General features: G+C 35.2%; 1 protein-coding gene across 6 annotated transcripts in view; it reads right to left on the reverse strand.

The window, feature by feature from the left end:
* ARAP2 (ArfGAP with RhoGAP domain, ankyrin repeat and PH domain 2) overlaps nucleotides 1-13,843 on the reverse strand; it is a 163,807-nt gene that overhangs the window by 133,581 nt on the left and 16,383 nt on the right. For all 6 annotated transcript variants that reach the window (XR_004953060.1, XM_036227596.1, XM_036227598.1 and 3 more), the window contains exons 2-6: nucleotides 10,360-11,419; nucleotides 4,117-4,175; nucleotides 2,943-3,022; nucleotides 2,103-2,194; nucleotides 258-608 (exon numbers count right to left, since the gene is read on the reverse strand). Coding sequence is in view for 5 of the 6 variants with exons in the window: in XM_036227596.1 (XP_036083489.1) it covers nucleotides 258-608; nucleotides 2,103-2,194; nucleotides 2,943-3,022; nucleotides 4,117-4,175; nucleotides 10,360-11,261 (1,484 nt within the window). In the remaining variant the exon portion in view is untranslated. The remainder of the gene's footprint in view (nucleotides 1-257; nucleotides 609-2,102; nucleotides 2,195-2,942; nucleotides 3,023-4,116; nucleotides 4,176-10,359; nucleotides 11,420-13,843) is intronic.

Below are 13,843 nucleotides of genomic sequence, written 5' to 3' on the forward strand. Positions count from 1 at the left end.
CAGTTTTAACTGCTCTTCAGAATCTTAACCCAGCATTCCATCTAGCACACTGCACGTGTCCGTCCCTATGTCTAAAGAATGGCATTTATTTACAAAAGCGTGTTGCAAGTACCTAAAAACTGGATCTGTATGCACAAGGGGGAGGGAGTAGGAAAGGGTGGAGAGTGGCAGCAATCTAAAAGGGTTAGAAACAATCTAGAAATTTTTTAAAATGTCACTTATGAAAAAAATAAATAAATAAATGACTGCATACGTACCCTTGAGGGGAGAGCTTGTCCAGCCAGCCCGATTTAACCTTACTGGCAGATGATCCATAAAAACAGGCATAAGGAGAGATTGCATTTGAGGAAATGACTGATGATGACACGGCATTTCCACTTGTCAAGCTTAACGGGTAACTGTGCCTACTGACAGGGTCCGAAGTTTTTTGAGTCCTAGATTTAGATGCCTTTGAATTCTTTCTTCTTAAACTCTGAAAGCATTCTTCTACTGTTGAATATTCTGAATCTGAAGCACAGGCTTTGGGAAAACTGTTTTTGTCTTCTCGAGGTATCCAAATATCTTCCACCTTGTCTTCACTTACATTCTCCCTCCTGTTATCATATGTGCTGAACAGAAAAGCATGGCGTAAACATTTCGAAGTGCCATATGTCATTTAAGTTGTAGGTTACGTTCTTAAATTTATAAACAACCAGCTGCAGAAATTTAAGGCCAGGAAAATCTTAAAATTAACCTACCTGATAATTTTAAAAACTCTTCCAGAAAATTTAAATAGAAATCTCTCATTATCCTAAGACATATCTGAACATTACTAGGCATAGTATATTTTTTCTTACGTATCATTTAATGTGATATTTCTTCCAAAGGTTGGGTGCGGTAGTAAGGACGGAGACTGACCATACTTGTGCATCGCAACTTAAACATCTTCACCAGTACCACTTAGCGGCCAGCCCGAACCCTAGTGCCTGGGCAACATCAGGAACCACTAACTTACCTTTCTGCAGATCTTACTTCCAAACTTGTTACCCTTTCTCTGGCTCTCCACTCATCAACTCCAAGGACCCTATGTTCCACTATAATGTAATAAAACACAGACTACCTCTGAGTGGTGATAGCCTTAGCATTATTTTGCAACGCTAATGAGGAAAAACTTCACCACCATGCTAGCTAGAAAATGAGAGTCAGGGTATACTCAGAAGGTAAAAACTGGGTAGCATATAATATCTACTAAAATATATTCATAACACCTAAGCAATATGCTTAGGTGTTATGAATATATGAGTAATTTATAATAAATGAGTAATTTATGTATAATAAAACTCACTACAAAGTATATTTTGCTAATCAATAAGACAGATGTATCTGGGGGTCAAATTACATCCTTCTAGATATGTTCTAAAAGCCATTACTTCCTTAAAGAATGATTTAGCCTGGCCCCTTCTACATTTTACATAATAAGAGGGCTACATCAAACACTTGCTGAAGATACTCAATTAGTATTTTGGTATCATCCTTAAGTTTTAATATTTTCCTTTAGTTTCAACTCAAGGAAACCCACAACAGTGCTGGCCTTGGAAAATGAAGAATAAAACTGAAGATAAAACAGATGTCAAATAATGATCCAGTATACCAAATCCTAATAAAGCTGTGAGAAAAATAAAATTTGAGTTGGTGCCTTAAAAACTCTTAATTTCATGTGCAATTCAAATAACTGGATCATTGTCAATGCTGAAATCCCAATAAGAATACTACATTACATCTGTAAAAATTCTGCACCTCCCATAATGACATTTTTTGCACTGCCCTTTTCTTCTTCATATTAACATAACTTCTCATCTTAAAAGTACAATCCTAATCACCACATAAATGACACTGCGGAGGGGAGAGTGGTTTCGATAAGGGAAAAACAAAAATAATCTGCTACAGAATATCACTATATTCTTGATTAAATTCAATTATTAAAATGAATTGTTTTTGAAACATTTAAAAATACTTGAACTTACCGACGTAAACTATTTTCTTAGAAATATAATAGTATAATATGAGCAAGAAGTCAACATTTTATTCAAAAGAATTAGTTATCATCAATCATGACCACATACCTTGATTGGGTAAAAAAAGAGTCTCTTTCAGTAGTTCCCTCCCCTTTGGGTTTTTCTTCATGGGTCCAAAATTCATTCTTTATAGACCTCTTCTATAAAAAAAAAAAAAAAAAAAAAAAAAAAAAAAAAAAAAAAAAAGGACTTTTTTTTAAGGTTGCAATATTCTACAAAGATCCACAATATCTAGGTCTAGTTGTAGTAAAGAAATAACTAATTGCCTAGATTAATTTTCAGTACAAATTTAATTAGGGAGATAATATTAAACAGTAGCCTTTCACGATTTTTTTAAATATTTTATTTAAATCATGAATAACAATGATTTCAACTAAGAAAAACAAAAGATGCTAATCGAGAATAAAATCTGTTTACTCTTACTTTCCCACTTATATTTTGTCTTCTAGCTTTTCTTTATCATGACCAAGAAATAAAATAGCAATTGAGCACAAGTACTGGATTAGGAAGACTAAGGCATAAACTGAATAATTAAGATATGGAAATAGTTAGAAGTCTGTATTTGTGTATAACGCAAAGCAAAATATAGGAGGGGTTATCTATTTGCTTTTCTTTTACTGGGTTTTGGGTTGGTTGGTTTGTTTTTTCAAGTAACTTGTGGAAATTTTTGAAAGCCTTCTATTTCTAAAGTCGAACTGATAATGTTTCTGTGATATATATTTAAAGATATAAATTTAACATGATTTTACAGAACAGTATTTTCCTGACTGAAAAGTTCAATCTTTAATAAAACATTCTTCAAATGGCTTACAGGAAAATGAAGTGGCAAATATACACAAAAGAGAAAAGCACTGAATATGGAAAAAAATTAAAAGATATGGGACTGACCTTGGAATTTTCTAGTCTCTGGAAGAGAAAGGTCTCTCCATAAGGAAAGATGGAAGATGAGTTCTCCTCATTTGAATCTTCTGTGGGAATTACAGAATGAGAATGGAAAGATGTGGATAATGTGAATTATTATTTCTAAAAAAGACATGTGTTTAACTATTTTAAAGCAATATGACAACTTAAGCTTTTTTTCTCTGAGAGTCCAAAATTATGCTCAAAATTTTTATCCCCTAACCAAGTCTCCCCATGATCTTGATGTAGCACTCACTGTATATATCCCTCACTTCACACTATGACATATTACTATTTTTTTAGTGTGATACGTCATATATGTCCTTGCTGTCCTCTAAGATTCACATTAACATAACCAAGCACATTTTCCACATACAATAAAAATTGTCGGGTTGCCAACTACAAAGTTAGTTCCTAATTAAGAAAAGTGTATTAATGGCTGAAAATTAATTGTAATTCCATAACTTTCGATATATTATTAAAGTTCGTTAACTAGATGTTATACCACTCAAAATACCAGAATCTACTTAATATAATCCCTCTGACTCCATAGCTGCTAACATATGTGTAAGTAAATTATTTCAAGAGAATTTCCACCATCTTTGAATTACACTGGTCTACAGGAAAAGATTCTCAACATTTGCATTTTCTAATATTGCAAAAAAAAATAAAATAAAATGTTAAGGTTTAGTAGCCAAGCGTTTGGATCTTATTGTTGAGGAGAATGTTCTTTAACTTGTTGCAGTAGAATTTTTAAAAAGAAAGAAAAGCCTCTGTCAATGATCAATTCACCAGAGCAAAGTCAGCCCTATCCTGTTACCATGGCAAAATTACTTCCCATAAATCTATGTCCTGTAGCTCAGACTGTCAGAAACTACTTAATTCAGTTAAATGCCTTCGACTGTGGCTAATGATAATGAAGCCTGTACAAAAAAAAAATCTTTTTATATTGCCACGTGCAAATTTCCAGGAGTTTGCATGTATAGGAGTGCCTTTTATGCACTCACTTGTAAAAGTATCTGAAGTAATATGAACCCCAGCAGACAGTCATTCCCATTATTACCTATTCTGCAGGCGGGCTGTCTTCTAGATCACAATCTAAACACATTTAAGACTATCAAATGAGTGCTAATTTACAGAGATTTGAAATGCTAAGACTCACTCTGCTGTGTCACAGACTTTCCAGTTGAGGTAGCGACATTTCTTCTCTCTCGGAAATAGCTTAAACCAAAGAGAAAAACAGATAAGTTAAAATAGGTAAGTAAAAATTGATGTTTTAATGTGAGTAAAGGATTAATTATAGAGACATACATTCTTTTGGGGTAGAAAAACCAATACTGAAAAATAATTTTGAATTTAAATAAGCAAAATGGCCAAATTCAACAAAAGTGTTTTTCTAAATAGTATAAAGGAAGAGATTTAATGAATTTACAAATGTTTGCTTCTCACATTTATAATTCAGAAAAGCAAATAAACATATTTGCCCAATGCTAGTATGAACAAAGGCAATTTCGAAATGGCTGTTCTTATCCATCTGAGAAACCAATTTTCTAACTAGAATTCAGTATTTATGTAGTTTTCCATTTTGTCTTTAGCTTTATAGTGCTGAATAAAAAAGGTGTCTGGCTCTATGAACATAATATGAAAATAAACAAGACTTTTCCTCAAAGGTCTTGGGAGAGAAACATTATACATTACAGGTAATGATAGGAATACAATATAATAGCAATGAGAAAGAAAAAAAAATGAATATCTGCTACTATAGGAAAGAATTCTATCTAGTTTTCCAGATAAATATAAGGACTTGGATAGTGTCCTTAAATACATATCTGCCTAAGTAACTACAAGTAAGAAAGTTCAAAAGAACAACAAAAAAAAAACAGAAATCAATAAAACAGAATATGGACATTTTAAAAATAATTTGTAACCAAAGATCAATAAAATTGATAATCCTCAGGAAAGGAAAATAAAAGATTGACCATAAATTACCAATATTAGAAATGAAAGAGGGGACATCACTACCAATCCTGCAAACATGAAAGGAATACTTACGGATTATTAAGAAAAACTTTATGTCAATATATTCAACAGATTAGATAAAATGGAAAAAATTCCTTGAGATACAAATTACCAAATATGACACAAGAATAAACAGAAAACTTTGCTATCCCTATATCTATTTAAAAAACTGAAGTTAGTAATTAATCACCTACCCACAAAAAACTCCAGGCCCAGACACTTTACTGATGAATTCCACCAAACACTTAAGGAAAAAATACCAACTCTACACAAACTTTTTCAAAAATAGGGAAGGAGGGAGTACTTCCAAACTCATTCCTTAAGCCCAGTATTACTGATACCAAAACCAGTCAAAAACAATACTACAGATAAATGTTAGATAAGCATTCCTCATGCACGTGGATTCAAAAATCATTAACAAAATTAACAAAATATTAACAAGCAAATCCAATATATAAAAATAACATGAGGTTTACCCTAGAAAAGCAAAATTAGTTTAAAATAGAAAAATGTAAGTCACTAAATTAAGAAAATAAGGGAAACAAATCACATGCTCATGACAACAGATCCAGAAAAAACACCTGACAAAATTCAACATCCATTAATGACAAAGATTCTCAGCAAGCTAGAAACAGAAGGAAACCCTCAAACTAATAAAGGGAATTAATGAAAAACCTACATCGTAACTAATGGTTAAAGACTGAATGGTTTCCCCTGAGACTGAGAGTAAGGCAAGGAAGTCTGCTCTCCCTGCATTCACGTTAATTCGGTGGTCCCAGTCAGTACAATAACACAAGAAAAAGAAAAAAAAAAAAGGCACGTAAATTGGACACGAAGGTATCTTATACTTAGAAGGTATCTAGTAAATAGAAAATCGTAAACAATCTACCAAAAAGCTTCTGAAAAAAAGTGTCAATAATATGTCTAAATATCGGCAATGAACAACTGAAAAATGATTTGAAAATACAATTTTTACAATAAAATACAAAAACATGAACTACTAAGGTGTAAAGTTATAGAAATATGAGCAAGATCTGCACACTGAAAAACTATAAAACATTGCTGAGAAAAATTAAAGAAGACCTAAATAAATGGACAGATATAACATGTTCATAGTTTAGAAGAGTCAACATTAAAATGTCAATTCTCCGCATATTGATATAGAGTCAACATAATCCCAAAAAAGATGCCAGTGGGCATTCTTTTAAGTGACTGTAATTTTCATACAACTATAAATAATCCAGAATGGTCAAAACAAATTCTTAAAGGAACAAGAGAGTCACAATACCTAAAGAAGAGAGCTTTGTGACTTGTACCAAAGGATAAAACAGTTGCATGAATGATGTGTAAAAATCATTAAACTGAGGAGAAGAAAGGTACCTCTTCAGTAGCTGAAAGATACCTGTTTGTTCCTGCCTTGAGCACTAAGGAGGATTTTCCTGGAAGGATCAGAGGACGCACCTATCACTCCCAGAGAAATGGCAGCTGGTTTGGACTTGCTTTCTGCTTAGAAGTCTCCTTGGGACTAAGGAGACTTCCAAGTGAAGGCGATAAAGAAGAAGCTGGCTCTTCCGGCCTACTTCTGATCTGGCCTTCAAGAGAGAATTTAAAAGGGCACCTGAGGTGCATTGTTCAACACAGCCCCACCCAGTCCAGCCTTCCCATGAGAAGGAGCAGACAGGAATTCAGGGAAGAAACTCAAGGCAAGAGCAAAATTAATCCATTTAACTGGAGATTCAACAGTGTCTGAGAACCCAGAGGAACAGTCTGGAGGGACTGTCCACAAGAGAGAAACAAAGGATTTCAACTCAGGAAAGCACATCAAGCACTGTATTCCTTTTAATAGTTGTATGAAACGTTTAATTAGCAAATAAATTATGTTAAAAGCATCGGCCACAGAGAAATATATTTCTTTGGTACATTAAGGAATACACTAAATGTTATTTAGATGTTATTTGATTGGAAAATATCTTGGATTACATAATCCACAATTTTATTTTAAAAGTCAAATTATAAAACTTTTAAAAATGTGCAATTACCATTTGCTATTCTGGTGAGGACTTCAAGTAAAAATAGACGGTGAAGTCTAAAAATGACTTAATTACTTTCTTATTTTATGATCTAACCATGACAAATGCATAGCTACCATTTGCTGCCATAATCAAAGGAGAAAAAATAGGCTACAGTGGGTAATCTGGGCAATAATGCAGATGCCACTAAGTTATTTACTACTAATTTTAATGTTACTTCCATTCTAATTTTCAAAGATTCATGGTCACAATAGTGTAGAACCTGGAAAAGAAGACACCTACCAATAAGGGCTTAAGGGCTCCTGGTGGCTAACCAGGTTCAAAAAAAAAAAAAAAAAAAAATGAACAATAACAACAACAACAAAAAATCATAACATAGCAGCCATTTCTACACTGGGGCCTCTCACTCAAACTGCAATTCAGAGAGAAGCCTACACTAAAGCTGCCGGCCTCCTGCACTGAACTGCCTCCTTGCACTGTTCTTGCTGTCTAAACCAGCCCTTACAAAGGAGTTCCTGGAATTACATTTCGACCAATAGGACTGAAATTGTCCCCATCCAATTCAAGATGTGCAGCTATGTCTCCATCAGCATCTTAACTAACAAGAGCAACTTCACTCTGAACAATCGAGACAGTGCCTTTTGGACCAATCAAACTGCAAGGACTTGGAGCCTCATTTGCATGATAACAAACCAATCCCGAACCAGGAGTGGGGACTTATCTCTACATATGTCAGCTCAGGGAGCGTTGTTTTCCTTTCCATCTAAGACTGAAGACTGCATTTCCCCAGCTGGAGCTGAAATAACTAAGACATCTCGCAAGAGCAGCGTGGAGCAGAACAGAGCAGGTAGAACAGAGCAGATCAGACCAGCACCCAGCTGTCTAGCCAGAAAGGGGCCTGGCCACAGGGCTGCCTCACAGCCATGCTGTTCCACGTATGCTGTTTCATAATTGAGCTATAACGCTACTGCGCTATTCCACGGCCTTGCTTTTCTCACAGTGTGCTCTGTCACAATTGAGCTGTTTGCACTGAATAAAGTTTCATTCTTCACCACAAACAATCACAGGTTGACAATGAGAATAACAAGCCTTTCAATTTATGAAAAATAGCACATCTTGTTTAAAACTTAAACCAAATGCTGATGTGAAGTTGCCCTCACGACTCCAAAAGGATGCTATTCTGACAAAGATACAATTTTAATGTGTACTCATGGCAGTCTTTCTCACTTTATTCTTTTAATTGTTTAAAATTAGCAAAACAGTTTAAAGCTAACGTGTCATACAAAAATGATCACCGACATTCCTAAGAAATATTCTGGTTCTTATACAGGCATATCTCGTTTTATTGTGTTTAGCTTTATTGTGCTTCACAGATGTTCCATTTTTTCTTTTTACAAATTGAAGGCAAGACCCTCCACCAGCAAAAAGAATTTAACCCACTTTATTGGGGTGGTCTAGAACTGAACCTGCAATACCTCTAAGGTATGCCTATATATGCAATCAAAATTTGTAATAGTATTTACTAAATAAGTGGTTTAGAAAGTGGGTTCTGGAGTTGCATTTTCTAGAATGAAATCTCAGTTTACTATCCTTGGGATCCTGGGAAAATTAACCTAAGGCTCACTTACCTAAGTTACCCAAGAAAATGGATGACTATTATCTACCTCACAGGGCCACTGTGAGAATTAGATAACCCACAGAAAATTAAAAACCAAACTAGCACGTACGTGTTTAATGACACTATTACCACTGATTTCCCAGTAAACACTAGACTCTGCCATTGGCACCAGGGATGCCAAGCTGTGCAAACGGATTAGGGCTTCTACCTTCAAAGAGTTGATGCTCTCACAGGAGATTCTTAAATTAACGGTCTTCTAATTGCCATGTTTCCTCTTGTACAAACTAAATTTCCACATTTTCTCTTGCAAATACAACCAGGATCGGCACTGTAACTATTGAAGGTGCCTCAGGGCAAGAGAACAGGAGCAGGAAGAGTAGAGAGTGGGAAGGAGGACCTCACCACCGCAATGCCAGCTTCCAGCCACTGCAAGCCATCTGGAATAGCTTTCAATGCCACAGCAGTAACAGTCAAACTTGAACAGCCTCATGACACCCAGCAAAGAGACAAGTGTTAGCTTTTCATGAAACACACACACACACACACACACACACACACGCACAACTTTAGAGTAAAACTGTAAATATTTTAGGTGTAACTTCAAGAAACAGATAAAAGCTCTCTCTGCTTTAAGTCTGCTCCTCTCAGACTCTGCCGTTACCTCAGTCTACCAAGGACCTGACAGGCAGGTCGGCCCCCACTTTTGAGTTCCCGTCTCTCGTGGACCTGGTTTCATATTGTACTGTTAACATCTTTTTACATCTATCTTCTCCATCATACTTCAAGCCCTTTTATTCTTCTCAATTGTTGAAAGACAGAAAAAAGAAAAAGAACCGAACAAACTGGCCCAAAATGGAGTCACTCGTGCTAAGCCTCACATCACCAAATTGAGACTTAAAATTTAACCCAATTGCAGTTATAGCCTCTCTCAGGAATGTAATCTTTAACCAGTCAATAGAGAATTATCTGGTCAACACTAGTGAGGTATTCTATAGGACAGACCCCAGTCTCCTCTCCCTAAGGAAAGTGATCTTGCCTGAAACCATCCATTTTTTCCCAGAATAACTTCCTTGCCTCACCTCTATCTGCCTATGAAAGTCTTTCACTTTATACAACTCCTTGGGGCTCCTTTCTGTTTGCTAACGGAAACTGGGATGCTGCCCAATTCATGAATCAATATAAAGCCCATTAGATCTTCGAATTTACTCTGCTGAATTTTGTTGTTTAATACTACCTCCTTCGCACCTATCATAGTGACCAATACCAAGTATGTACTCGCTAGATGTGTGTTGAATTATTAATTTATGTCAACCATAGTGCCAGGCAGATACAAATGTTAGAAACATGGCCTCTGCCAAAGAACAAATAATTCTGTGGGGAGACAGAGTCAGCAATTCAACTATGAGAACTCCACTCATAGAATAATGTAATTAATATCAGATGTGTTAGGGGAGGCATGGGAAAAAATACCCACACAGAATCAAAGGAAGGGATGTTATCCCAATTAGATGGGACAAAGCTAAAGAGTCCCAGGCAGTTATAAGCTGGAAACATACTCTGGGAAATAGTGTATGAGAGAAGTGGCATGATGAAAACGTTTTAAAAGAAAATAAAGAGGTTGGTTGAACAGGTGAATTAATAGAAGTCAAATTTAGAAAGAAACGCTGAAAATATAATTGTTAAAAATAACTAAATTCCCCCAAATTGAGTACTTATAGCTTATCATAAAATTTCTTACCTCCCTGTAATTCCTTTTGTTGACCCTGGAATCTCTGGTACAGGCCGATGTCTCAGCAGAAAAGATCGAGATGGCCTTGAAACCAACTTGCTACGACTTCTCATAGGTGCTAGGAATGGTGATGATGGAACATACAAGTCATTTACAACCATTTCTCCTTGAAATTTAAAGAATGGGGATGGTGATGATCTTTCTAATAAACCATTAGTTCCATTTCCAGAATTTGCTTCTGATAATGAACAGTCAAGAGAAAGGCATTCAGGGTCTGCATTAGGAAGCTTACTCACATTTTCTGAGACCAAATCAACTTTTTCTGTTTGTTCTTCAATTGTACAATCCATAGTCTTCTTTGTAACCAAAGATTCTACTTTAATACTTTCACTACCAAATACAGAATCCTGTAAAGAACCTAAATTCAGGTCTGGTTCTTCTTCTAGAATGGGAAAGTTGTGTTCAGGAAGAGACAGCTTATCATTTGATTTAAGAGGCTGGCTATTTTCCAGACTGACGTCACTTTGATCAATATTTTTTGTAATGATCTCCAACTGCGTCGGGCTAGGTGTCTGAACACAATGTGAATCTGAAAGTTCTATGCAGGTATCCTGATCAGAAGACGGAGCATGGTGAGCCTTTGAAGTCTCATCATTCTTCTTTGTTTTATGAATATTTGCATATATTGGGATATCTTGCATTTTTGACAGGATTATCTGTAACTGTTTAATTATCCTCCTCCGGTGTCCCGTAGGTGATATTCCAATTTTGTGTAGAATGCTGTCATTTATTGCTGCACAGTCCTTCACGGTATTAAAACCAAACTCACGGAAGTGTAAGAGATACTGCTCCAAGTTAATGCTCATTAGGAAATCTTTGATATCAACATTTACTTCACTGACTGAGGACATAATGGTGGCTTCATTACTAAACCGAGTTATAAAAAGCAGTAACAACAAGATACACACACAAGAGGCGGTCTGCTTCTGTATTGGTTTTCTTCTTTCTCACTTGCAACAGAAAAATGTCTCAAAATGTTACTCCATGTGAATGCTGTATGTGCTTCAGCCTAGGGGGGCGGGGAAAGAAAATTTATTCAGACATTTTAGTTATTAATACCTGGTTTTACATTATAAACTTTCTCTGAAGAAACAATAGAAATGAGGATAATTACTTTCACCCACTGGGAGTTTGGAATCTTTGTGCATGACTTTGCATGCCCTAGAAAGTCAGTTGCTAGGTAGAATGTGAAGGTACAGGTCAAAAATTCAATGGTAGTATCAAATGTTGATTTTCAAAAAGTTAAAAAAGTGACTCACACAAATATAAATTGAACATGTGTCAAAATGTTATTCAACTCATTAATGAAGGAACCAGTGAGATGGTAAGGCTAGTTCCAAGAGCTTTTGTGGAACAGGCTTTTATACAGTCCATAAGAAAAGACTTTTTTTTTTTTCAGTGTCAGAATAGGACTGGTAGGTTAGATTTTAAAAAAAAAAAAAAAAAAAAAAAAAAAAAAAGAACCTGTTAATGTCCTACAGGGCAATAAAATCATAACCTTTAGAATTGTCTCTCTACTGAAGAAAGGTCTATAAGCTAATAAGCTAATAGATAACTTCCCAGTTCTGGGCCTTAACCAAATAGTAAATAGAAAGAGGAGCACAAGAATAAGGATTAAGTGGGCCCATTAAACAAAACTCCCAACGTGGCATTGAAAGAACTTATTGTACACTCTTTTGATTATCAAATTTTAGGTAATTTTTCTTGACAGCAACTAGACATGAACAACATTCCCCTCTACTCGATTTTCTTCAAAGACCCTTGAAAAGCACATTTATAATACATTTCTCGGGTCAATAATTTTTATTTCGAAAAAAGTAGCACTAGATATACAATATCAATATACAAGATGAGCTGAATAATTAGTTAATTCTTAATATATTAGTTGATAGGAAGCAAGCTAATGTGAAAGTACAAGGAAAAAGTTTAAGGATCACATTTCCCTTTATACAAAGCAGTTTCACAATGGTTCATTTTTCTTCTAAACGATATCATTAAAATTTTTTTAAAATTAATCTATATAGACACAGTTTTTATGGCTGTGCTCAATTTGTGAAAATGTTTATGTGTAAATTTCTGTATGTTTCAATAAAAAAGAAAAAAGCACAGAATATGCATAAAACCAACATACTGAAGTAATAAAATGAGACACGCACCAACAAAATAAATTTATCTGAACAAGTGCTGATGAAATGTTTCTGGATATCACATCTCGAAATAGCTCTCCAAAAGGCACCACTTACATGCTGCATGTCTTAGTGCCAATGACCCGCAAACTATTGTTTCAACTATCTAAAATATAAGCAAATATTGACAAACAGGTATAGGATAAGAGGGAAAGCATATTTCGTATTCAGGCAGCACTGCAGAAGCAGAGATATAAAAATACAAACAGGAGACAAAAGGCAGAAAACCACCTTTATCAATAACATATCTATCACAGTTGATATGATAAAATGTCAGGGAAAAAAAGTAGAAAGTTAAATCTCAACACCACAAACAAACCAAAGTCTCAGATACACCATTCCTGTTCTTTACAATTATTGTATAAATAAAATGTTATCTAACTTTTTAACACATCACAAAATGGAAATGATTATTGCCACCTTGGCTGGTACCTTGATCATGGACTTTCTATTCTCCTGAACTGTAAGAAAATAAATGTCTGTTTTTGGGGGTTTTTTGTTTGTTTGTTTATTATTTTGTTTTGTTTTTTAAGCCTCGCAGTCTGCGGTATTTTGTTGTAGCAACCTGAACTAATACACTCCTCCATCCTCGTTGCCCTTGCCCCAGTTCAGATGTTCATTCTATCTCTTGCATGTATTATGCAACATTCTGAACAAATTCTTCAACCCAGTCTCCCTATTAGTGACTTACTGAAAATCCAAATTTGGCATGTTGTGCCACATCCTCGACACGATAAAGTCTAAGCTCCTTAAGGTGCCACATACATAGTCTGGTCTTGAGCTAACAAAAATAATAGCAGCTACTACTCCTGTAAATGGCAATTATATGCCAGACACCAAATCTCATATATATTTCCTGCAAGGTAGGTGCTTCTATGTACTAACTCCAGGCTTAAGTTCAACCCCTTCCAAACATTCTACCAACATCTTTCATTCATTTTGCTCATTGTTCATTATCATTCCCAAGGCAACAAACCATTTAATAGCTCTATACTTTTTTGTATATGTTGTATCTGATGGCAAATCTACATATTTTGCAAAATCTTACACACTGTTTAAAATTCTGAATAGGTAGGTATTACCTCTTCTGTGAATGCTTCCTATTGACCTTAAATAGAATCACTCTTTTCTCAATACATGACTAGGATCCTAGAAATTTGCCAAGTGCTTGGGAATATTTCAGAGATAGGAGAGAGGTTGGTAGGGATGGTTAAGTAGTTTCTTGGTGTGTACGTGTGTTTTAATAC

Source organism: Rousettus aegyptiacus, unplaced genomic scaffold (genome assembly GCF_014176215.1).
Source record: "Rousettus aegyptiacus isolate mRouAeg1 unplaced genomic scaffold, mRouAeg1.p scaffold_m13_p_10, whole genome shotgun sequence".
In the NCBI taxonomy this organism is placed as follows: Eukaryota; Metazoa; Chordata; class Mammalia; order Chiroptera; family Pteropodidae; genus Rousettus; species Rousettus aegyptiacus.